Raw genomic sequence first — 26,830 nt, 5'->3', positions numbered from 1 at the left:
AGCAGCAGATTCTGCTTCCCCTGAAGCACTTCCCTATGGAGGCCTCATCTGGACCCACTCACCCAGACCCAGTGGTCAGAAAGGTGGTGGGGTTGGTTTGCTTCTATCCCCACTGAGCACCTTTCAAGTCCCCCCTAACCCTCCCTCTCTATCCTTCTTTCGAGACTCACAGCATCCGGCTGTTTTCTCCCATTTCTCTGAGGATTGCAGTGATCTATCGGCCTCCTGGACCCGTGTCCCGCTTTCTTGATGATTTCTCCGCCTGGACACCCTACTTTCTCTCCTCTGAACTACCCGCTATCATTCTCGGAGATTTTACCATCCCTATTAATGTCAACAACCCGGCTACATCCCAACTCTTCAACATAACCTCATCTTTTGCATTAGTACAATGTACACCGTCCTCCACTCACTCTGATGGGAATACATTAGACCTTGTTTTCTCCCATCTTTGCACTCCCTACAACCTCACAAACACCCCCTTTCCTCTCTCTGATCACAATCTCATCACCTTCACAGTTTCCTCATCTTCAAACACCTATCCCTCCAAGCAGCAAACAATTACCCGCAGAAACCTTCACAACTTGAACCCGGCTCCTTTCCACTCTGCAACTGACCAACTCTATGACAGAATCTCTCCCCTGTCCTGCCCTGACCTGGCCACTGCTGTCTACAACAGTTCACTATCATCCACACTGGACTCACTTGGTCCTCTAACAACACGAAGCATCAGGCCCCGACCATTACAACCTTGGCAGACTGAACAAGCTCAACAAGCATTCACCTGATATAAATGTTTTTTCACATACAATTCCTCCCTTCATGCTGCCAATCAAGCCTACTTAGTCACTCTTATTCATACCTTCCAGTCCTCGTCGTCTCTTCTCTAATTTTAACTCTCTACTTTCTCCACCTCCACCCAGTACCTCACTCACTGCTCATGAGATTGGAAATCATTTCAAAAACAAGATTGATGCAATTCGTAGGGGCATCACCACTGCACAGACATCCATCCCACTTAGCATACCTTATACTAAACCTCCCTCAACACTTTCCTCTTCTGACCTCGCTACTACCGAAGAGGTCACTAAGGTTTTCTTAGAAGCCCATCTCACTACCTGCCCCCTGGATCCTGTCCCCTCACAACTACTACGGTCACCCTCTTCTTCCATCCTATGCTCCCTCGCTCACATCTTCCATCTTTCCCTCTCTACTGGTGCCTTCCACTCCCCTCTAAAGCATGCGCACATCACTCCAAAACTTAAAAAGCCCTCCCTGGACCCCACCAACCTGAACAACTTAAGACCCATCTCCCTGCTGCCATTTACCTCTAAACTCCTAGAACGCTTAGTCTACAATCGCCTGAGCTCCCACCTCACTGACAACAACCTTCTTCACCCTTTACAGTCTGGCTTTCACTCTCTACACTCCACTGAAACTGCCCTACTAAACCTCACTAATGATCTACTAACTGCTATAACCAATGGCCACTACTCCATACTCATCCCAACCAATGGCCACTACTCCATACTAATCCCAACTAATGGCCACTGCTCCGTACTCATCCCAACCAATGGCCACTACTCCATTCTAATCCCAACTAATGGCCACTGCTCCGTACTCATCCCAACCAATGGTCACTACTCCGTACTCATCCCAACCAATGGCCACTACTCCGTACTCATACCAACCAATGGCCACTACTCCGTACTCATCCCAACCAATGGCCACTACTCCGTACTCATCCCAACCAATGGCCACTACTCCGTACTCATACCAACCAATGGCCACTACTCCGTACTCATCCCAACCAATGGCCACTACTCCGTACCAATCCCAACCAATGGCCACTACTCTGTACTCATCCCAGCTAATGGCCACTACTCCGTACTCATCCCAACCAATGGCCACTACTCCGTACTCATCCCAACCAATGGCCACTACTGCGTACTCATCCCAACCAATGGCCACTACACCGTACTCAGCCCAACCAATGGCCACTACTCCATACTCATCCCAACCAATGGTCACTACTCCGTACTCATCCCAACCAATGGCCACTACTCCGTACTCATCCCAACCAATGGCCACTACTCCGTACTCATCCCAACCAATGGCCATTACTGCGTACTCATCCCAACCAATGGCCACTACACCGTACTCATCCCAACCAATGGCCACTACTCCATACTCATCCCAACCAATGGTCACTACTCCATACCAATCCCAACCAATGGCCACTACTCCATACTCATCCCAACCAATGGCCACTACTCCATATTCTTACTAGACCTCTCTGCAGCTTTTGATACTGTTGACCATCCCCTCCTTCTCAAAAAACTCCACTCTCTTGGCCTCTGAAACTCTGTTCTCTCCTGGTTCTCCTACCTATCGCAGCGCTCCTTCAGTGTTACCTATAATGCTGCCTCCTCCTCTTCACTCCCTCTTTCTGTAGGGGTCCCTCAAGGTTCTGTCCTTGGACCCCTTCTCTTCTCCATCTACACCTCCTCCCTTGGTCACTTGATAAACTCCAATGGCTTTAAGTACCATCTCTATGCTGATGACACACAAATCTATCTTTCTACTCCTCACCTCACCCCTTCAGTCTCCTCTCCCATCACTAACCTACTAAGTGACATATCGGCATAGATTTCACTCCACTTCCTCAAGCTCAATCTTTCCAAAACTGAGCTCTTAGTATTCCCCCCAGCCTGTGCCCCCTCCCCTGACTTCTTCATCAAGAGCAATAACACGACCATCAGTCCCACCCCTCATGCCAGGGTACTAGGTGTAATCCTAGACTCCCATCTGTCTTTTCAGTCCCAAATCCAATTGCTGTCCAAATCTTGTAGACTTCACCTCCGCAACATCTCCAAGATAGGCCCATTCCTAACCTCGGAAACCACTAAGCAACTTATTCACTCCCTTGTTATATCTCGCCTTGACTATTATAACTCCCTTCTCATTGACCTCATCACAGGCCTTCCTTTCTTCAGTCTATCATGAATGCTACCGCCAGACTCATCCATCTTACTAACAGTTCTGTATCTGCCACCCCTCTCTGCCAATCCCTCCACTGGCCTCTACTCAGTGTCCTCCACCCCTCTCTGCCAATCCCTCCACTGGCCTCCACTCAGTGTCCTCCATCCCTCTCTGCCAATCCCTCCACTGGCCTCCATTCAGTGTCCTCCATCCCTCTCTACCAATCCCTCCACTGGCCTCCATTCAGTGTCCTCCACCCCTCTCTGCCAATCCCTCCACTGGCCTCCACTCAGTGTTCTCCACCCCTCTCTGCCAATCTCTCCACTGGCCTCCACTCAGTGTCCTCCATCCCTCTCTGCCAATCCCTCCACTGCTCTCCATTCAGTGTCCTCCATCCCTCTCTGCCAATCCCTCCACTGGCCTCCATTCAGTGTCCTCCACCCCTCTCTGCCAATCCCTCCACTGGCCTCCACTCAGTGTTCTCCACCCCTCTCTGCCAATCTCTCCACTGGCCTCCACTCAGTGTCCTCCATCCCTCTCTGCCAATCCCTCCACTGCTCTCCATTCAGTGTCCTCCATCCCTCTCTGCCAATCCCTCCACTGGCCTCCATTCAGTGTCCTCCACCCCTCTCTGCCAATCCCTCCACTGGCCTCCATTCAGTGTCCTCCACCCCTCTCTGCCAATCCCTCCACTGGCCTCCACTCAGTGTCCTCCACCCCTCTCTGCCAATCCCTCCACTGGCCTCCACTCAGTGTCCTCCACCCCTCTCTGCCAATCCCTCCACTGGCCTCCATTCAGTGTCCTCCACCCCTCTCTGCCAATCCCTGCACCAGCTTCCCATTGCCCAACGGATAAAATTTAAAACCCAACAATAATGTATAAAGCTATTTATAACTCTGCCCCAAATTACATCACCGATCTTGTCTCCAAATATCACCCAAACCGTACTCTCCGCTCCTTGCATGACCTTCTTCTCTCTAGCTCCCTTGTCTCCTCCTCCCATGCTCATCTCCAGGACTTCTCCCATCCTCTGGAACTCTCTACCCCAATCTATCAGACTATTGCCTACTCTGCTTACTTTTAGGCCATCTCTGAAAACCTCTCTCTTCAGGGAAGCCTATCCTGCCCTCAGCTAATACTGGAATCTTCTACTCTTCCAACCAGTCCATCCCCCACAGTTACTACCTTTTGTACCACTAGCCCCTCCCTCCTAGATTGTAAGCTCCCAGGATCAGGGCCCTCATATCCCTCTTGTATTGATCTGTATTGTTGCTGTATTGTCTCCCGTTATATTGTAAAGTGCTGAGCAAACTGTTGGCGCCATAAATCCTGTATAATAATAATAATAATATTTTTTTCTCTCATCCCGCTGGCTGAACGATAAAACTGAACCATGTAGGCCAGCTTTGGGAGCAAATATATTATCATCAACTCCTCCCCCTGAAGGGGTTCATCTGGGTTCCCACACTATATATGTGTGTATCATCATCTGCTGGACATAAAAGACATCACAGTGCCTATGGAGGAAGAGGACGGACATGACTATGGAGGAAGAGGACAGACGTGACTATGGAGGAAGAGGACGGACATGATAATGGAGAAAGAGGATTGACATGATGGGGGGTTACTTGGTGTAAATAGGACATAACATCTTATTACCTCCTCTGCTGCCACTTCCACCGGTGTCTCTTTTTCTTTGTGCAACATGGAACTTTGTCTCTATTTTATGTCACTTCCTGTCTGTACCTGACATCACTTCCTGTCTTTACCTGACATCACTTCCTATCTGTACCTGACATCACTTCCGGTCTGTCTTCCATAGAGACTTCCTGTCTGGGTAGAAGTGAGATCACCACCTTGTGGAGCTCAGAGGAACTGCAGCCCCGAGAAGCATCTGGTAGATCTCATTTGTTGCCACATGTTTTTGAAAATTGAAGAAAAAAAACAAAAACATTTTTTCTTTTCTTTTTTTATATTTCAAAACCTTGTGAGAAAAAAAGAGATCTGCAAAATACTCACCATGCCTCTTTTTAAATTCCTTGAAGTGTCCACTTTCCAAAAAGGGGTCATTTGGGGGGTTTGGTGCTATCCTGACGTCAGGGCCTCCGAAACTGTGATAGGTAGTGAGGAAGTTACACACCTTCAGGCTTTCAAAGTGGTCATTGGATTTCAGGCTCCTGTATGTGGCTAGGCTCCCCAAACGTCTCACACATGTGGTACCCCCATACTCAGTAGAAGTAGCAGAATGTATTTTGGGGTGTAATTCCACATATACCCATAGCTAGTGCGAGAAATATATACTTTCTTGTTCAGAAATGTTTATTGATTTCATGTAACACAGAACAAATGATAAGTAACCATACGGGGGATTAGAGGTGTACAGTAGATGAACGATAAGAGTTCCCGTTAATACAAAGTCAGGCAGCACTAACATAAGTGACCATCAACAATCAATTAGGGCCTAACAAGAAGGGGGGGGGGAGTAAGGAAGGAATAGGGCGTACGGCTCCAAGGAAGGGGAAAGGAAAATAGCCAGATAATCACAATATCAGCAAGGGATGGTCCCAGTAAAGCAGAGGGCATAGGTTATGGATTGAGGAGGGAGATGTCAAAATTGGATGGGAGGAAATGCTCTACTTATGGATTCCAAACCTTTTTAAACTTAGTGATGGAATCTAAGATAGTGGCTATTTTTGCGTGGATCATCTCCTGAGTGACCCTAATCATAACTGCAGTCGTACTCAGTAAGGGAGACTTCCATGACTTAGCGATAACCTGTTTGGCCGCAGTGGTGACTTGTAGAATGAGGTTAAAATTTGCCTTCGTGATGTCCGGTGGTTGGTGGTTGAGAAGCACGACTAGTGGACTTGGTTGGAGGGTTATGGCACTGAGTGCGGACAGCATTCTAAAAACCTCCGCCCAGAAAGCTCGGACAATTGGGCAATCCCACAAAATATGAAAAAATGTTCCTAGGTCTGCACAGCTTCTGAAACAAACTGGGGGGTAATCAGGGGTAAATTTTGCAATTCTAGTTGGGATGAGGTACCAGCGGGTCAGGACTTTGTAATTGGTCTCCAGGTCCACAATATTCTGCGACGACTCTTTGGTAGTGGACCAAATGAGGTCCCAATCTGATGGGTCAATATGCCGGCCTAAATCCGCTTCCCATTTTCCTGTGTATGAGGGTAATGGAGGTACGGTTGAGGTTGTAAGAAGGGAATATATATAGGATATGAGGCCTCGTCTATGAGGGTCTCTGAGACATGCTCGCTCAAAAGGAGACATAGTGGAAACTGGATTGGCGGCCATTGTGTACGGAGCAAAGAAATGTTTCAACTGCAGATACCTGAATAACTCAGAGGTGGGGAGGTTATGGGACTCACATAGTGAGGTAAAAGATCTAAATTTATTTCTGAGCATGAAGTGTCGGGTCTGAGTGAGACCAGCCGTATCCCATCAAGTAAAGACATGTGGTGCGGACCAGGCTGGGGGGGAAGGCTGGATTACGAAGGTAGGAAAGAAGGGGATTATGGGGTGATTGTAGAAGGTAACGAGACCTCAGTTTGTCACAAAGGGACAAAAAATGTGAGGTGATGGGATTCTCAATTGTGCGGCGATCAATGTGTCTCAGCCAAAGAAGGTTTGCAGTAGAAAAGGGGTCGCATTCGATGGATTCGAGAATGACCCACTGCGGGATATCATAGGTAGCATGATATTTCGGCAGTTGTGCCACATGTGCCACTTGGTAGTATTTGCTGATCTTAGGGAGGCCCAGACCGCCATGAAGTTTAGATCGGTATAGAGTAGAGCGGGAAACACGGGGCGGGCTTTGCCCCAAATGTAGGAAGAAATGTGGCGCTGCAGAATACAAAGGTAGTGGGCGGGTACTGGGATAGGGAGAACCCTGAAAAGATAGAGGATTTTGGGAAGAATCGACATCTTCATGACCGCTATGCTGCCTAGCCAAGCTAGAGGAAGGGAGGACCATTTAGTCATAAGTGCCGTTAGATGAGCCAGCATAGGGATGTAGTTAGCGGTATAAAGACCTGAGATATGCGAGGTGAGCTTTATACCCAAAAAGGGAACAGAGTCTTGCGTCCATGAGAATGGCAAGATCAGTTTTAGGTGGGTAAGTTCGTTAGGTGGAAGCGAGATATTAAGCGCCAATGATTTCCGGGGATTGATTTGAAGGCCAGAGAGCGCACCAAACCTATCAAGGAGGCGAAGTAAGGTTGGTGTAGATGTTAAGGGAGAGATGAGGAAAAGTAGGACGTCATCTGCAAACATGCACAGTTTATGCGAGGTGCCTCCTATCTCAAGTCCGCGGATATCTGGGTCGGTTCTAATCAATAGTGCCAGCGGTTCTATAGCTAGTGAAAAAACCAAGGGGGATAGGGGACAACCTTGCCTGGTGCCACAAAAAATTGGGAAATGAGTGGATCGATGTCCTAGGTATTTAATTCTGGCCGAGGGGCCCTGGTAGAGAGAAAAGATCCAGGTTAAGAAATGTGGGCCAAAGCCCCATCGGCGCAGAATGTAGTGTAAGTATGGCCATGAGACTGTGTCAAATGCCTTCCGTATGTCCAGGGACAAAAAGCATGTGGGAATATTGTGGGATTTGGCTAAATGTGCTAATAGGGATGCACGTCGGACGTTGTCTCCTGCTTGCCGGGTTGGTATGAAGCCAACGTGATCATTGTGGATCAGGGATCCAATGCATGCGTTGAGACTAGTAGATAGGATTTTGGCTAACAGTTTAACGTCTACATTAGGGAGGGAAATTGGTCTGAAGTTAGACCATTGTGTATCATCCGAGTTCGGCTTAGGAATCATAGAAATGTTGGCTTGCACTGTATCTGGGTTAAAGGTATGACCCGAGAGTATGGCATTGAACGCATTTGTCATGAGAGGTGTGAGAATGGGGGCAAACTTTTTATAGTACGTGGCAGAAAAGCCGTCAGGTCCTGGGCGTTTGCGGGACTTCAGGGAATTAATAGCATTTAAGGTTTCGACTGTAGTGACGGGTCGTTCTAGTGCTGTAAGATGATTTTTGGCCAATTTCGGAAAAGGAAGAGAAGCGAAAAGGGCTTCGGCATGGGAAGAGTCAAAGGTTGCGGAGGCAGAGTAGAGATGCGAGAGGTGCTTGTAGAAAGTTTGCAGGATCCGTTCTGGGTTGCTGGTGAAATGTGCAGATGAGATCCATAACCGTATGGGCTTAACAGTTTGGTCTAGTTTACGGGGAGAGCAAGAAGAGTGCCAGGCTTATTGGCTTTAGTGTAAAATTTGTGTCAAGACCTGCGAATGGAGAGCTTGGCTTCGTCCGTAGGGAAGAGATCCAGGGCTAGTCGAGAGTGCTCAAGGGCTTCTTTGTTAGCAGGGGTGGGGGATTTTAAAGGCACTATGGGATTGGTCGTATGCTTGTTCAAGGAGGAGGCGTTTCTGCCTCCTTTCTCTGCTCAGGAAGGAGGCTTTACTGATACAGAATCCGCGGAGTACTGGTTTGTGAGCTTCCCATAATAGGAGGGGGGAGATCTCAGGGGTTTGATTTAAGGAGAGATACTCTTTGAGCTCAGCTGCTATCTCTGTGCAATGAGCTGGGTCGGCCAGCAGGCGTTCGTTGATGGTCCAAGAGGGATCAGGGGGAGAAGGCGCTAGAGAGGCAATGGTGGTGATCACTGCACAGTGATCCGACCATGGAATCGGAAGGATATCGGAAGACAAAATACGGGGGGGGGGGGGAAGAACTGGCGGTCATAAAAATATGATTGATTCTTGAAAAGACTTTGTGTGGATGGGAGTAAAAAGTGTACTGGCATTTAGTAGGATTGGATTCCCTCCAAGAATCAACCAGTGAGTACTGTTGCAGAATGGATTGGAAGGAGTGTTTGGGGGTGTGCGGAGAGGGGGATTGTGGGGATTTGTCTAGAAAAGGGTATAGTATACAATTAGAGTCTCCACAGACTATGAGCGTGCCTCGTTTATGATGATCAATAACTGAGAAGAAATGGGAAAGAAATGGCAGAGGACCCTGGTTTGGAGCATAATAAGTGGCAATGGTGACCTCAAAATCCAGCAATTGCCCAACAAGTAGAAGGTAACGACCCTCTGGATCTCTAATTTCAGTGAATAACTTGAAGGGTGTAGTATGGTGAAGAGCAATTAAAACACCCCTGCGCTTAGTAGTAGCAGAGGCCGCGTATACCTGCGGGTAATGGGGGCCAAAAAACTTGGGAATAGAGGTAGGAGTGAAGTGTGTCTCCTGTAGGCAGACTATGTGGGCATTATGGGACGTAAAAGAACGGAAGGCTTTGTTGCGCTTCTGCGGGACATTAAGACCCTGAACATTCAGGGTGAGGATATTCAGGGAACCCATGGGTAGAGCAAGCTGTGATTAAGTAGATAGTGGGGTACCATCGGGAAGAATATCTTGCGAGTTGGGCAAAGGGAGAATATGCGGTTGCAGAAACTAGACATTAACGAGGAGCCGTACGTAAGAGTAAGGGTAGGGATGGGGAGGGGGAAGGGTGGTCTAGGGTAGGTAAAGAAGACCATAAAGAGGACAAGAGAAAAAGAAAACGGTCCCCAGGGATACCCAGAATCTGGGTGGCCTGTGAAGCGGTTGTAGCCCAAGTGGTGTCAAAAAATGGGAAACCAAGGGGGCTAGTGGCAAGTGCACAGGTACACAGGCAGCTAGGAAAACAGTGTGTAGACATATCTATACCTGAGTGATCCTGGTGAGAAAGAAAACATCAAAATCAGCGGGCAAGGAACCTGGAGAACCTCTGCGCTGGCGACCCCGACCAATCGGGCATGGCCTCCAAGAGACCGGGACTGGATCAACCAAGCTGCCGGGACCGAAAGTCCACCAGGTAAGGTAGAGGCCCAACAATAGCCCAAACATGGCAAACAATAAACCAAGTAATAAACCAATGCAATTCTCATCTAGGGCGGCATGTATCCTGAGCTGGTCGGACGAAAGTAGAAGAAAAACAAATGGAGCCCAGCAGACAAGTATATGGATACAGGTGCGCAACGTCAACAGTCAGTTGGGGGACAACTGACTAAACCCTGCGAGTAGCGACTGTGTGGGTGGCAACAGTCCACCGCCTGGGGAACAGGTTGGAGGAGCAGAAGTGGTCAACAGGATTCAGTCGATAGAGTCTTGTGGAGAGGGAGCAGGAGATGAAAAGCGACCCCGCTTGTGTGCGTTAAGGTGACCATTAGGGATCCGTGGGGGCTGCGACTTCTGCACTGAGCACGACGCCGATCTCCTTCTGTAAGTCTCTGATGGTGTAGCGGAGGGTGTAGCTGGAGGTTCCGAAGTGTGTCCTGAAGTTCATCAGTGGTCTTGCATACGTGGTCCCGGGCTTGATACCTGAAACGCACTGCAAAGGGGAAGCACCATTTATATGGTATATTGTGCTGCTGAAGCACTAGCAGGTGCGGTTTCATGGCTCTGTGCTTGGTGATAGTAGTGGGGCAGAGGTCCTGGAATACCTGATAGGCATGACCTTGGAACATGAGGGACTCCGAGTTGCGGGCGGCTTGTAGCAGTTGCTCTTTTGTTCGTAAAAAATGGAGTTTAGCTATGATATCCCAGTGTATCAGTGTGCTTAGGAGCTAGTGCCCTGTGAACCCTGTCCATCTCAAGGCGTTCTATCGGAATAGCAGGGGCGAGCTCTTGGAATAGCTCAGTAACTGTAGAGTGGACATCAATGATCGACTCAGGAAGGCCACGAATACGCACATTGGAGCATCTAGCCTGGTTCTCAAAGTCCTCTAAGCGCTCCTGAAGTGTAATGTTTTGGTCCCACAGCAGGTCAAGCTCGTCCCCCTGCGTTTGGAGTGATGCGTCAATGTCCTCCACCCTCTGTTCCAGGTCTGCAGTGCGTTGCCCCAGCTCGCGGATTTCCCTGGACAGCTTGTCAGTAATGCGGTCAGAGGTCTGTTTCAGGGCCTTGTGCAGCATTTTTTCAAAGTGAGCCAGGATGTCAGGGGCAGTAAGGTCAGGCGTCGTGACAGGCATGGGGGTCTCAGTTTCATCATCAGACTCACCCTCTGAAGAGCATGGGTGACTCGGCTGCTCTGGCTGTAAGGCTGCAAGCCTGGAAGATGCTGGCTGGGCGTTGTAGTTCCCCGATGTGGTGGCCATCTTGGAGGAGGCCTGAGCTAGGGCCTCCTTTATGGGTTTGTGCGGCGGCGCTGCCTGGTGCTTATGTGCCCCCCTGACCATTATAACAGGTGACCGGGGGGTTATAGAGGTGATCGGTGCCGCTCATAGAGCGGTGGGGGCCTGGATGATGCGGCGGTGAGGCTGTCTTCCCAGCGGCACAGAGGAGCTTCAGGGAGACATGTCCCGTGCAGTCCAGTTGAGCAAACATTTCATTCTTCTCCTGAAGGATTGTTCACCATTCGCTCAATGTCTGCTTTCCATTCTGAGATAGGTACTTGTAAGGTGGAGGAATCCTCTCTTATATTTAATCCTCCTCTTAATGAACAAAGGAATATCATGACCTCACTGACAGGCTTGAGGAAGACGATGAAAATGTAAATATCCTTCACTGATGGATGATCTAATGACCCAGAGCACCAACGGCTAAATGAAGTCCTTATGGGATTCCAGGATATGTTTGTAAAGATTCTTATGACTGGTGTTACAGACATTCACATAGCCGGGATCCAGACTGATCCTGATGCCCCTCCCGTCTATATCAAGCAATATGGACTTCCTCTAGCGTGTTACGATTCGTTGTCAGAAATCATAAGAAACCTTACAGAGAGGTATGATAAGACCGGTGCACAGTTCTTATAATAATCCTGTCTTAGGGATCCTTAAACCAAATGGTCAATGGTGTCTGTGTGCCGACTTCACACAGCTCAACAAATGTGTATATATGTCCGGCTGACCCCTCCCATATATTGACCAATGCTTGGTACAGATGCAGGGAGCCAAGATCTTTACTGCGCTGGATTGTGCCCAAGGTTATTGGACAGTCAGGATAAGTCTTGGAGACCAATGCAGACTGGCCTTCACCTTGGATAAAGAACAATATATCTGGACCCGTATGTCTTTAGGTTACATAAACTCAGGCCATGAATTTGCTGGTTCTTACATAAGGCCATGCCTGATGCTGCAGAGAGAGGAAATGTAACATATGTGGATGATATTTTACTGAAAAGTACTTCTGTTGAAAAGCATATCCTAAAAATTATACATGTTAAATCAGCTGAGAGAGGCAGGTGTTACAATCTCATTACAGAAAGCCCAATGGTGCTGTCAGGGATGCGGGTGTGACCAGAAGTGTGTGGACTGACACAGGGAAACGCAGGCTTCAGATATAGTAAATAATATAATTTATTGAGACTAACAATACAAATATAAACGCAGTGCACCAAACCCCAAGCTAACACAAATACATACAACAAGGTGAAACAAACCCAAACCTAAACTGATATAGATACACAGGTACATACACATATAGAGCACAACGTAGTCAGGCAGGCCGGGTCGATAACTATCGGGCAGGTAGGTACAGGAGGAGCAGGTGGAGAGAATGGTCAGGGTCACAAGCCAGGGATCAAACAGAAGTCAGCAGAGGTCAGGATCGGCAACAAGTCAGGCAGAAACAGGAACAGGAATGCAGGTTACAAGATACAGGGGCCCATGGAAAAACACACACCAAGGCCCTGACTGTGAGTCTGGCCATTCCTTAACCGTTTCAATACCGTGCAATTTTACACCTTCCTGCCCAGGCCATTTTTCTGGTTTCAGCGCTCTCACACTTTGAATGACAATTGCGCGGTCATACAACACTGTACCCAAATTAAAATTTTATCATTTTCTTCACACAACTAGAGCTTTCTTTTGGTGGTATTTAATCACCGCTGGGGTTTTTATTTTTTGCTAAATTAACAAAAAAAGTCCAAAAATTTTGAAAAAAAAACAAATTTTTCTTTGTTTCTGTTATAAAGGTTTACAAATAAATAATTGTTCTTCATAAATTTAGGCCGAGATGTATTCTGCTACATGTCTTTGCTGAAAATAACCCAAATTAGGATGTATTTTTTAGTTTGTAGGAAAGTTATAGAGTTCACAAACTATGGTATAGATCTGAATATTGATCAATCCTGAAGTACTGACAGCCAATCTAATTTCTTGAGGTCCAAGAATGTCAGAACAGTACAGATATCCCCAAATGACCCCTTTTTGCAGAGTAGACAGTCTGACGTACTTCATAAGAGGGATGGCGAGTTTTTTGAAGTTGTATTTTTTTGTCATAATTTTTCGGAAAATGAAAAAATGTAAAAAATTATTTTCACAATTTTTTTTTTTACATACTGTCACCAGTGCAGTACAGCGTCATCATATAACTGGCATGGCGGTTAACAGGGACACTGACTGGTGACAGTATGAAAAAAAAAATATATATATTTTTTTTAATTTTTTTTATTATATTTAATTTTTTATTACATTTTTTTTTATTTTTTTTAAGATTTTTTTTTCATATTTTACTATGCCCAAAGTAGTACAATGTTACCATAGTAACATTGTACTACTTTGGGGAAGTGATCAGTATTATTTTTTTTTTTACACAATTTGCTTATAGCAAAGAATTACTTTGCTATAAGCAAGCATTTACCTGAATGAAATCGATTCATTCAGCTTTTTTTTTTTTTTTTTTTGTGCTTAGCTGTGATTTGGTCACAGCTAATCACATGACATGTGCATGTGATTAGCTGTGACCATTCACAGCTAGGCACTAGTATACAATGGATGGCATCATGAATGAAGCCATCCATTGTATACAACTGTCATGTGACCTGCTGTGATTGGTCACAGCAGGTCACATGGTACCAGCAACGGGAGCCGGTACTCGGATCTGTCATCGGCTGTGTCCGAGGTGCACGGCCGGTGACAGATCGCACTGCTGCGCCGCTCTGCATTAGCGCAAACTGCGCATGTGCGGGAGCACGCCAAATGGCGTGCACCCGGAGTGCAGAGACACATTTGAAGCCGCCAAACGGCCATTGGCCGGGCGGCTAATGGTTAAATACAACCCCTGCAATCAGCTTCAGGTATTTTGGCTGACTGCAGGGGTGAGTCTCTGATTGCTGAGAGCACCCGCTGGCCAGCCCTGGTACTGCAGCCCACAAGGCAGGTAAGTCCCACCGTTATTGGCAAGTCCATTCCTGACAGGTGCCGTACCAAAGTCACCTTCCTTGGACATGAAGTGACCTCTGAAGGCCTAAATCCACAAAAGAAGAAAGTGGAGGCCGTGATGAAGTGTAAAACACCTCCCAACATCAGTGACGTGAGATCATTTGTGGGTGTGATGAATTACTCACGTACGTTTATTGATGACTAGGCAGAAATCAGGAAACCTTTATTGACATTACTAAAGAAGAATATACCATGGACATGGGGGGGCTCAGGAGCGAGCCATGAATGAGCTGACAAGGAAACTCACCCAAGCCCCGTGCCTGGCTTATCCAGGAGGAAAACCCTTCTATCTGGGAACTGGATTCACAAACCTCAGTATCAATGCTGTACTGGATCAAATACAAGACAATCTGAACCAATCATTGCCTATGCCAGTAATTCCCTGTCACCTGTACACATCACATCCAATGACTGTGAGAAAGCATTACTAGCCCCAGTCTGGGCCCTTCAAAACTGTAAAAGTTACATTCAGGGTGAGGAAATAATAATATAACTGAACACCAACCTCTGCAATATTTACAAAGTGACAAATCCAAGATGGTAATTTATCACCCAGCAGAATCCCTGCCTGGACATTATCCTCACAAGGATGGCCATTACAAGTCCCATATAAAGGAAATAAAGAGTTGTATCCCGAGGTCCGGCCAACTCCAGGATTGTTCAGCTCCTTCTCATACAGAAGAGCCATTAGATGACTTCTTAGAAGAACAATGATCTTCCCCTTACAAGGCCGATGACGAGGACTACTGTCCATTACTGCCATGTGTATATATTGATGGCTGTGCTTATCACACCCCCATAGACCAGGAAAGACAATGAGTAGCCGGCATTGGAATCACCCGGACAGGACAATTCCCAAATGTATCAGTAGGGGGCAGTATTGGTGCCAAGAGCAGCCAAGTGCTGGAATTCCCAGCTGTATACAGAACTGTTCACATTGCTACAGACCATAATATCAAGGAGTTTGTTGTCGTCACGGATTCCATCTGTGTGTGGAACAGTTTTGTGGAAGATCTGCCGACTTGGAAAGGAAACAACATGTTCCGATGTAATCAATAGAGTATAGGTGAGCGCACAAAACACACAAATGAGCTGCTGGCATAAAAGGACAGAACCCCGAAATCCTCTGCTAAATGGTCAATAGGTATGCAGTGCTAATACAAAGGATCTGGTGAAAACAATGAATAACTGGAGAAAATCCAGTGACAAGAAATATGGTGAATGGATTAAAACCAAAATAAGCACAAATAAATCGATAAATATTCCACTAAAATGTATAAGTGTAAACATAAATAAATAAAGTTCATAAAGTGCAAAAACGTGCTGATGAATCCATATTCCAGTAAACTCGTGACTGGATGAGAATCGAGATGGTGATCGTTATAACACTTCAAGTATAATAGTGATTCTGGTGACTGGGAAGCAGGAATATTGGAAATAACTCCAGTGCAGGGGCGGACTGACCATTTGGAAACTCGGGCACTGCCAGAGGGCCCGGGGTCAGTAGGGGGCCCCATGAGATGCCCCTGGTACCTTTTTCATAGGCTTTTTTGAGTTTGGGCAAGGATACAGGGGCCCCATGATCCCCTATTGCCCGGGGGCCCCATGAGTTGTCAGTCCGCCCCTGCTCCAGTGCTCGTGACTTCAGATGGTGATAGATTGGTATGTTCTTGCTCTTACCGGAAGTTATATGCGCATGTAACAATACCCTCCAAACAGGACCCTGGTGGTCATCATGGATGTGGTCGGGGCAGAAGGGGGCCCCACTGGCACACACACAGCAGGGGGCACACTCCAGACATCGCTAACGGACCAATCCATTACAGGGAGTGGGGGAGGAACTGCTCCTTAATATCCAATCCAGCCAAGGTGCACCGATACTGTCAGATGTTACTCTTCCACCTTCCACGGCTCAGTGATCAGCCACCACACATGGATATTATAGTGTAGGAACTCTGGAATAGATATGGGCAAAGAATCCAAATATTGATGCTGAAAAAAATCAAACTTACATATGCAGTGATAAAGATGGCCACCGGACCAACATGCGGCCTCGGCGACGTGACGTCAGCACGGCATTGCTCCTCCCTTACGCGTTTCATGCAACACATTATCGAAGGGATAGCCTTGCCGCTGATGATGTCCGCTATTTATAGCTCCCGCACGCATGCGCGACGCGGGCGCCATTTTCTGGAAGTCCGGCAAGGCAGCGGGACAAAACAGAACCGCTTAGGGAAAACCACTCAGCCCACCAGGGAATGCAAAACAAAGGAATGAATAATAAATGCTGAACAATAGGATGATAAATAAAGGACAAAAATAAGAGCGGCTAAAGAAATAAATTAATAAACATAACGGCCGCCATTTTATTGAAGGATAACAATATTAACTCAGGACAGGAAAGTGGCTTCTCCCCGTGTAAGATCTCTGATGTCTGGAAAGATGAGACTTCTGTGAAAAACATTTCCCACACTCAGGACAGGAATACGGCTTCTCCCCCGTGTGAGATCTCTGATGTGTGTGAAGATTGCACTTAGCTGAAAAACATTTTCCACACTCAGGACAGGAATATGGCTTCTCCACTGTGTGAGATTTCTGATGTTTATGAAGAATGGACTTCTCTGAAAAGCATTTCCCGCACTCAGGACCAGAATACGGCTTCTCCCTCGTATGCAATTTCTGATGTTTATGAAGATTGGACTTCAATGAAAAGCATTTCCTGCACTCAGGACAGGAATACGGCTTCTCCCCTGTGTGAGATCTCTGATGTGTGGAAAGATTGAACTTCACTGAAAAACATTTCCCGCACTCAGGACAGGAATATGGCTTCTCCCCCGTGTGAGATCTCTGATGTGTGTAGAGATGGCACTTCACTGAAAAACATTTCCCGCACTCAAGACAGGAATACGGCTTCTCCCCTGTGTGAGATCTTTTATGCCTATTAAGTTGGGATTTATATTGGAAACATTTCCCGCACTCAGTACAGGAGAATCTCTTCTCTGTTGGAAGGCCGGCCTGGTCCCGCACAGTCTGAGGTTCCTCAGGATACGAGGAATCCGATGGTCCATCTACACTGGGTGATGCCGGATGGACATTGGAGGGAGCCAGGTTTTCTCCTGGACTATACTGTAGCTTTGTCCCCATGTGAGATTTCTGATGTCTGGAAAGATTGGTCTTCTTTGAAAAACATTTCCCACACACAGGACAGGAATATGGCTTCTCCCCCGTGTGAGATCGCTGATGTGTGTAAAGACTGGACTTCACTGAAAAACATTTCCCGCACTCAGGACAGGAATACGGCTTCTCCCCCGTATGAGATCTCTGATGTGTGTAAAGATGGGATATCTGTGTAAAACGTTTCCCACACACAGGACAAGAATATGGCTTCTCCCCCGTGTGATATCTCTGATGTGTGTGAAGACTGGACTTCTGTGAAAAACATTTCCCACACTCAGGACAGGAATACGGCTTCTCCCCTGTATGAGATCTCTGATGTGTGTTAAGATTGTACTTAAATGAAAAACATTTCCCGCACTCAGGACAGGAATACGGCTTCTCCCCTGTGTGAGATCTTTTACGCACATTAAGATGGGATTTATAGTGGAAACCCTTCCCGCACTCAGTACAGGAGAACCTCTTCCCTGTTGGATGGCCGGCCCGGTCCCGCACAGTCTGAGGTTCCTCAGGATACGAGGAATCCGATGGTCCATCTACACTGGGTGGTGCCGGATGGACATTGGAGGGAGCCGGGTTTTCTCCTGGACTATACTGTGTGATGTCCTCATCTTCTACTTTCCAGTCTGGAGACAAAGTGAGACAATCCTCGGAGGTTTTCCTCATCTCCCGGCCATGGACTAAAATACAAAGACAAAGAGGATTACTAGACAGGAGCTGATTGGTTCCCCCAAACCAGGACTCCGCCCACATCAGGCAGCTTGGTATCTGAGGAGCTTACAATTCCACCCTCAAGGGAACTAGGAAATGGCTCCTCTGATCTCCTACCAGGTCATTTCTTTATTCATGGACCTTAGTCAGAGAGTGAGGAAACAACCAGAACTGTCTTTTATAGGAGGGACAGTGATGAGGGGATTATAGGACGAGGGTCCCCACCCCCTCTATCACTCATCGCCATCTTCCCAACACAAGAAGTACTGCACTTCCTTATTTACTCCATGATGTAGTCATGAAGAACAGCGGGGCAGGGGTAAGGAGTATGTAATGTACAACAAAGTATATAGTTCCGGGGTTTAGTAGTATGTAATGAACAACATAGAGTATATAGTGCAGGGGTCAGGAGTATGTAATGTACAACAGAGTATATAGTGCAGGGGTCAGGAGTATGTAATGTAAAACATAGAGTATATAGTGCAGGGGTCAGGAGTATGTAATGTACAACAGAGTATATAGTGCAGGGGTCAGGAGTATGTAATGTACAACATAGCGTATATAGTGCAGGGGTAAGGAGTATGTAATGTACAACAAAGTATATAGTTCCGGGGTTTAGTAGTATGTAATGAACAACATAGAGTATATAGTGCAGGGGTCAGGAGTATGTAATGTACAACATAGAGTATATAGTGCAGGGGTCAGGTGTATGTAATGTACAACATAGAGTATATAGTGCAGGGGTCAGGAGTATGTAATGTACAACATAGAGTATATAGTGCAGGGGTCAGGAGTATGTAATGTACAACAGAGTATATAGTGCAGGGGTCAGGAGTATGTAATGTACAACATAGAGTATATAGTGCAGAGGTCAGGAGTATGTAATGTACAACATAGAGTATATAGTGCAGGGGTCAGGAGTATGTAATGTACAACAGAGTATATAGTGCAGGGGTCAGGAGTATGTAATGTACAGCATAGAGTATATAGTGCAGGGGTCAGGAGTATGTAATGTACAACAGAGTATATAGTGCAGGGGTCAGGAGTATGTAATGTACAACATAGAGTATATAGTGCAGAGGTCAGGAGTATGTAATGTACAACATAGAGTATATAGTGCAGGGGTCAGGAGTATGTAATGTACAACAGAGTATATAGTGCAGGGGTCAGGAGTATGTAATGTAAAACATAGAGTATATAGTGCAGGGGTCAGGAGTATGTAATGTACAACAGAGTATATAGTGCAGGGGTCAGGAGTATGTAATGTACAACATAGCGTATATAGTGCAGGGGTCAGGAGTATGTAATGTACAACATAGAGTATATAGTGCAGGGGTCAGGAGTATGTAATGTACAACATAGCGTATATAGTGCAGGGGTAAGGAGTATGTAATGTACAACAAAGTATATAGTTCCGGGGTTTAGTAGTATGTAATGAACAACATAGAGTATATAGTGCAGGGGTCAGGAGTATGTAATGTACAACATAGAGTATATAGTGCAGGGGTCAGGAGCATGTAATGTACAACATAGAGTATATAGTGCAGGGGTCAGGAGTATGTAATGTACAACATAGAGTATATAGTGCAGGGGTCAGCAGTATGTAATGTACAACATAGAGTATATAGTGCAGGGGTCAGGAGTATGTAATGTACAACATAGAGTATATAGTGCAGGGGTCAGGAGTATGTAATGTACAACAGAGTATATAGTGCAGGGGTCAGGAGTATGTAATGTACAGCATAGAGTATATAGTGCAGGGGTCAGGAGTATGTAATGTACAACAGAGTATATAGTGCAGGGGTCAGGAGTATGTAATGTACAACATAGAGTATATAGTGCAGAGGTCAGGAGTATGTAATGTACAACATAGAGTATATAGTGCAGGGGTCAGGAGTATGTAATGTACAACATAGAGTATATAGTGCAGGGGTCAGGAGTATGTAATGTACAACATAGAGTATATAGTGCAGGGGTCAGGAGTATGTAATGTACAACATGGAGTATATAGTGCAGGGGTCAGGAGTATGTAATGTACAACATAGAGTATATAGTGCAGGGGTCAGGAGTATGTAATGTACAACATAGAGTATATAGTGCAGGGGTCAGGAGTATGTAATGTACAACAGAGTATATAGTGCAGGGGTCAGGAGTATGTAATGTACAACATAGAGTATATAGTGCAGGGGTCAGGAGTATGTAATGTACAACATAGAGTATATAGTGCAGGGGTCAGGAGTATGTAATGTACAATATAAATTATACAATGAAAGGGTCAGGACTCATAATATTGGTATTCAGTAATCAGTGGAAGATTAAATGTTTACTGTAGAAAAGTTGCAGAGATCCCACACCGCTGCCTCCCATCTCCTGAGACTGCACTCAGTGACTTGGGTCTGAGACTATACAGACATATCCCTCCACCCGGCACAGCCAGCAGACCACAGAGCAAGGAACCCTGGGAGAAATGTTCTGCCTGAGATCTTACTAGACCCGGACATGGGGAAGGAGACCCAAAGCACATAACCCAGGTCAAGCACCTGCCAGCTGAACCCCAGAATCTCCATAAATCCAGTCTAGATACATAAATTGTAGAGGAGAGAGAAGTGCGCCAGACTAAGTGCAGTAAGGAGTTAGCAGTTTATTGCACACAAGATTTACGTGACCGTACACATGCTGGTGTGAGAGGCCAGGGACACCTATCCAGAGCCTGGTTCTTACCCTGCACTGCTACTCTCTGGACACACACCTGCCCTCCTTTCTCCTCCACTGGGACCCACAAAGGAGCGCCAGCCACTACGTGAGCCTTGGCCCCTGGTACCATCCGCTCCAGATGTCCAGCCCAGATGATGTCCTTTTATCATTACTTGATGCCTGATAATCACCCCCATCTTGTGAGCTTTTAAATCTTGTGTGCAATAAACTGTTAACTCCTTACTACACTTAGTCTGGCGCACTTCTCTCTCCTCCATTCTCTTCACACAGAGTTCCGGTTTTCTCTAGAGAGTGCAGCCCCACGACGGTGTTTACATTGCAGCTATATACTGTATATATTTTTTAACCCCCCTCCTGCCCAGAACTACCTGAGTTACAAGACCCCTCCACCTTCAGAACTATTAAAGCTGCATAACGCTTCCTGAACCACCATATACTCATTTACTCCAGTTTTTCTCCCCCCTCTCTCCTCCCCCCTAGTCTCGTGGAGTAGTCCACATGTTCTCCTATAACTGAACTACCTCTATCTCCATAAACCTTTATGAATTGCATACCCACTACTACCTCTCCTGCGCCAATACCCCCTTCTGTCTGTCTCCAATACATGAATTGTGTCTGCAGCACAGAGAAGGAAGATTATCCGAGAGAAATCCAGGAATACAGGACGGGGAACACAGCTCAGGAAAGTGACCAGGGGATTACAGGCTGATATCACCCAGTCCCCGCCCTACTCTGGACCAATCAGTGAGCAGTATGGGTGGAGGAATGGATTTAGTGTTCATGACCCACCTGTGCTGATCTCTGTAGGAGTGTCCTCCTCTATAAATGTCCCCGTTATTCCATCCTCCTCCATAGACTGCTGATCATCCCTCACATACGCCTCTTCTTCTTCTGCTTTACCCTCAACTTTTATATCTATCAGATCTTCACTCTAAACCAAGAAAAAAATCATCTGTAAAATATAAACTAACATGAAAAATGCACAAATTGTCTCCATGAGACCATTCTCTAGATGCTCCATCCCACCAACCTTGCAATGGTGAGGGATGGTGTGACCTTCCTGTGTGGAATCCCGGGAATATAGAGGACGGGGACATCTCTCTGGTGGGTTCCTGGTATTAGGTGGCTCCATCATATCCTTGTGTCCTTCTGAAAACTCCTCCATCACTCCATACTCCTCATCCTCCTCTTTATACTCTTCTTTAACATCAATATTATCATCCCCGAGGATTCCACTCTGAAAGATATAATAAAACATTCATTGTAACAAACATGCTGTGTATAAATCACAACTACCAATAATTGTCATCATCTACCTGATGATGGTGAGGGATGGTGTGACCTTCCTGTGTGGAATCCCGGGAATACAGAGGACGGGGACATCTCTCTGGTGGGTTTGCGTAGCTGGATGACTCCACCATGGTGTCCTGGTACAGATCCTTGTGTTTTTCTGGAACCTCTGACTCATCTGACATCCTGACACCTTATAGGAACCTGACACACACAATGATACAGTCACCATCCAGACACATCCCTTGTCTGTTACTGGAGAATGTCCCAGAATTCCCGGCACCGCTCACCTCTCCTGTCAGCAGCTCAGTGATCTCTCTGGTGACTTCTAGAATCTTCTTCTTCTTTCTCTCTTCTATCAGGGAGGGAGGTGGAGGCAATGTGATGTCATATGACCTCCAGACTTCACAGGAGGAAAACTCTACATCTGAACACAAATAGTCACATCAAATGATATTCCCAGAATCCTCCTCACCTCTCCGGTCAGGTCTTTGTTTTAGTAAAGCCCCACTTCAGGGCTTGATACAAGAATTCTGATATCATTACATAACATGCAGGATCAACAGTTCTGCTTTGGTTGTGAGGATGTAAAGGGTCCGCCCACATCTTAAGAGCACTGGAAAAAAAGAAAAAAGCTGGATGGAGAGACATTGAGAGGAGGAGCTGTGAGGTCAGTGTGATGTCATAGGATTCTCTGACACTTGATGGAGGGACATTGGGAGGAGGAGCTGTGAGGTCAGTGTGATGTCATAGGATTCTCTGACTCTGGATGGAGTGACATTGGGAGGAGGGGCTGTGAGGTCAGTGTGATGTCATAGGATTCCCTGCCTCCGGATGGAGGGACATTGGGGGGAGGAGGTGTGAGGTCAGTGTGATGTCATAGGATTCTCTGACTCTGGATGGAGGAACATTGGAAGGAAGAGCTGTGAGGTCAGTGTGATGTCATAGGATTCTCTGACTCTGGATGGAGGGACATTGGGGGGAGGAGCTGTGTGGTAAGTGTGATGTCATAGGATTCTCTGACTCTGGATGGAGGGACATTGGGGGGAGGAGCTGTGTGGTAAGTGTGATGTCATAGGACATATAGATTCTGGATGGAGGGACATTTGGATGGAGATTTGAGGGGACCTCTAGATGAGGCTCCTGTATAAACCAAATCATTGTTCCTGGGTGCGTCCTACCTCTCCTAAACTGAAGAGTGACCTTTGACCTTTACCATCCAGAAATCTGTCCGGAATCTGTGGAAGTAAGCTGTCATGTGATCAGGTGACGTGCGGAGGAACGGAGTGTAAATAGCAGACAATTGTCTCCAGAGCCCCTAATGGTGGGGATGGATTTGGCGGTGTGCTGGTGCCAAGTTTCCTCCCCCCAGGGTCACTGCAGGTGTGGAGAAAAGCTGTGTAAGAGGATATGGAGGAGAGATGAGGAGGAGATCCAGGAATCAGGAGAAAGGTCAGGGCAAGCAACAGACGAGCGCATCCAAGAGACCAAGCCGGGGTCACTACACAGAAAATCAATCCAAGGAAACAACAGGCAGGACGAGGAATAGCAAGAAGGAGCTGAGAGACAAATGAGAATATTGCTCAGCCAATGGGAGATGATCTCAGCATGACTTCCATCATGAAGGAGATGAGGGGGAGGGGAGGAAGTCACTGAAGGTGACCATAGATCCATGGAAATTCAGCTGGTTCAGCAGGGATCGCTCACATTTCCATCCATGTGTGGCCACTGCCGGATAAAAGCCACTCCCCCAGCGGCTGCAGCCAATAGCTTCAGTGCTGATCTGTGTATTCTGAGAGCGGAGGAGTCCCCCCATTGTCAGAATACAAGAGTGCAGCGGGGAGGATTCCCCCATCCACCTCCAATGTGTGGATGGGGGGATCACTTCAGTTTTTATGGTCATCCCGCTGGCTGAACGATAAAACTGAACCATGTAGGCCAGCTTTGGGAGCAAAATATATTATCATCAACTCCTCCCCCTGAAGGGGTTCATCTACGTATTACCTTCTCTGCTGCCAGATTGAGATTCTCCTCTCTGATTCCTACTGATTCATCTCTCACCCAGAGCATCCTGTCTGTACCTGACATCACTTCCTGTCTGTACCTGACATCACTTCCTGTCTTTCTTCCATAGAGATTTCTTGTCTGGGTAGAAGTGAGATCCCCACCTTGTGGAGCTCAGAGGAACTGCAGCCCCGAGATCTGTCAAGTTCTCTGGTGACCCCTCTAGTGATATAAAGATCTATATAGAGGAATTGGGTTCTCCTTCCTCCTTCATGGACCCCTCTAGTAATGAAACATCATTATTTTAGTAAAGAAACATCGAAACTGAAATTTCAACTTTTTTGACTAATCTTCCAGCAATGCTAGATCCGGTTACATGCTACAGACGCCTCCAGGGATATCCTCCCTATTACACACCTTTGTGTGATCAGCAAAGAGACATCCCCTTACCCAACAACCCTTTAGTTCTATCCCTTACATATAGATTACATAGAACATGTCCCAGTACAGAACCTTGGGGTACACCACTAGTGACTGGTCTCTGTTCTGAGTGATGCCCATTTACAACCACACTCTGGTATCTCTCCTTTAGCCAACTGCACATCCACTGAACCCCCCAAGGGCTAAGTCCTAGCTTGTCCAACTTCTGTATTAGATCATTATGTGGAACTGTATCACATGCTTTGCTGAAATCAAGATATTCTATGTCCACAGCACCACCCTGGTCCAAATCATTGGTGATATAGTCAAAAAGTCCAATCAGATGTGTCTGCCATGATCTGCCCTCAGTAAAGCCATGCTGCTTTGGATCCAGCAAGTTGTGTGTTTCTAGATGATCAATGATCCTTCCTTTCAGGAGTGACTCCATTAACTTGACTACCACCGATGTTAGACTCACTGGCCTGTAATTGCCGGCTTCTACCTTGCTGCCCTTCTTGTGGATTGGTACAATATTAGCTGTCTGCCAGTCATGGGGAACTTCTCCTGTTCTCTGAGATCTCTGGGATGATCCATCAGGGCCCATTGCTTTATTAATCTTTAACGGAGCCAGTTCATCTGCTGCCTCTGTCTCCGGAAATCCTAAAAAAGATCCATCATTACTGGAACCAATATGATTTCCCAACTTAATTTTGTTAGTATAATTTATTTCTGAGAAGACTGAACAAAAGTCATTGTTTAACCTCTTCCAGTCCGGACACTTTCCCCCCCTTCCAGTCCGGACACTTTCCCCCCCTTCCAGTCTGGACACTTTCCCCCCCTACCAGTCCGGACACTTTCACCCCCCTTCCAGTCCGGACACTTTCACCCCCTTCCAGTCCGGACACTTTCACCCCCTTCCAAGATGGCGACTGGACCAGCCGCATAGCTCAGAATTCCCGCAGAAACCTTGACAATCCGCTGCCATCCAGGTGGCAGTGGACCTGGAGCACCAGCCAGAGGCCAGAGGCCTCCTGCAGAGGAGAGCCGGGTGATTTTGGCCCTCTGCCGTGGCAGCGAATTATCGCGGCCTAGTGTGGCCTGCCGCCGGAATCATCCCCGTCAGCGCCCCCCTCCTGGAACATCGAGCAACCCCCTGGCCTATCGGACCCCCCCACTCGGTCCCAGGGATACGGCCTGTGATATAGGCCTCGAGGCTCTCCCACAATAGCAGGCCATAATGAACTCCCACCCGGCCTGCATGATATCTAACCTCTGCAGCCTTACACCTGGGAGATACAGAAGTGCCCCCTGCAGCCCCCCTGAAGGGCCCTAAAGCCAGTAATCTAAGGAGTCTGCTTAAGTGTCAGCCCCTGTGCCTGCTTATCTCCCCACACAATCTGAGGCCTACACTTGGGCCCCTGGCCTTTCTGAAGATCTTTATACAAGTTTATAATTACTGGGGGGCCAGGCTTGAGCCCAGAGAAGATGGTAGCTTAGTTCCTGGAGCCCTGACACACGGAGGTGGAAATACTTGATACTAACAAGGAGAGACACCGCTGCTATGGGGAAAACGGATAGGAGACCTGCCGCCCCACATTCCAGATCCCCCCACCAGCTAGTCTCATACCCCAGAACACCCTGAGGCCTCCGCTCCTACTTCTCCCCCACATTTGCTTTACAAAGTGCCTCACTCACAGAGCAGGAGTCCAGCCGCAGCACCCGCAGCCTGCCATTCTGAAACCTCCCCTCTCACTATAGGGAATTTGAAAGCGGTAGCATCAGATATTAAAGAGACCCTTTCTGCTGCAATCGCTGAGTTACATATCGACATGCAGGCGGTGGCCCAAAGGCTTGAAGCAGTGGAAGATAAAGTTATCACGCAAGACCTTGCCGTCCATGATATGCACAAGCTGGTAGACACGCACACTATGCACCTAAGAGAGCTTGATCGTCACATCGAGGACCTGGACAACAGGGGAAGACGACATAATGTATGGGTACGTGGTGTCCCCTGAAGCAATTGAATCCGGTCACCTCACCCAAATGCTTTTAACCATTTTCAATGATCTTTTGGAAAGACCACAGGAGTCTCCTATTGAGATCGAACGCCTCCATAGTGCTCTTCCTAGAGGTAGAGACACTGACTCCCCCGAGAGATATAATTTGCTGCTTAGTTGACTTCCGACTTAAGGAAGAAATATTGCGTGAAGCACAAGATCAAAACCGTGTGATATATAATGGAGCAGAAATTAAATTATTTCAGGATCTCTCCCATCTTACCTTGCAACATAGAAAGGACTTACGCCCTTTAC

General features: G+C 47.0%; 1 protein-coding gene and 1 long non-coding RNA gene across 2 annotated transcripts; both read right to left on the bottom strand.

The window, feature by feature from the left end:
• Positions 1-21,582: 21,582 nt before the first annotated feature.
• On the bottom strand, positions 21,583-22,062 carry LOC149443965 (uncharacterized). The gene is made up of 2 exons (XM_089655093.1): positions 21,835-22,062; positions 21,583-21,735 (listed from the first exon to the last, which is right to left on the bottom strand). The coding sequence occupies exons 1-2, from the start codon at positions 22,060-22,062 to the stop codon at positions 21,583-21,585; spliced, it is 381 nt and encodes a 126-aa protein (XP_089511219.1).
• Positions 22,063-22,126: 64 nt separating this feature from the next.
• LOC149443964 (uncharacterized) lies at positions 22,127-24,180 on the bottom strand. The gene is made up of 3 exons (XR_016306581.1): positions 24,099-24,180; positions 22,385-22,521; positions 22,127-22,298 (listed from the first exon to the last, which is right to left on the bottom strand). It is a non-coding gene; the product is annotated as an uncharacterized LOC149443964 (long non-coding RNA).
• Positions 24,181-26,830: the final 2,650 nt, after the last annotated feature.

Source organism: Staurois parvus, unplaced genomic scaffold, assembly GCF_062004578.1.
Source record: "Staurois parvus isolate SC_StPar_1 unplaced genomic scaffold, SC_StPar_1.0 ptg000819l, whole genome shotgun sequence".
Taxonomy (NCBI): Eukaryota; Metazoa; Chordata; class Amphibia; order Anura; family Ranidae; genus Staurois; species Staurois parvus.
This window is presented reverse-complemented; position numbering and strand designations above follow the sequence as displayed.

Bases quoted from the DNA above. Each gene is read 5' to 3' on its own strand.
- LOC149443965 (XM_089655093.1), bottom strand. From the start codon at position 22,062: ATGTTTTATTATATCTTTCAGAGTGGAATCCTCGGGGATGATAATATT. The intron at 21,736-21,834 runs GTTGGTGGGATG...TTCTTGGTTTAG, and splicing joins CCATCCCTCACCATTGCAAG to AGTGAAGATCTGATAGATAT.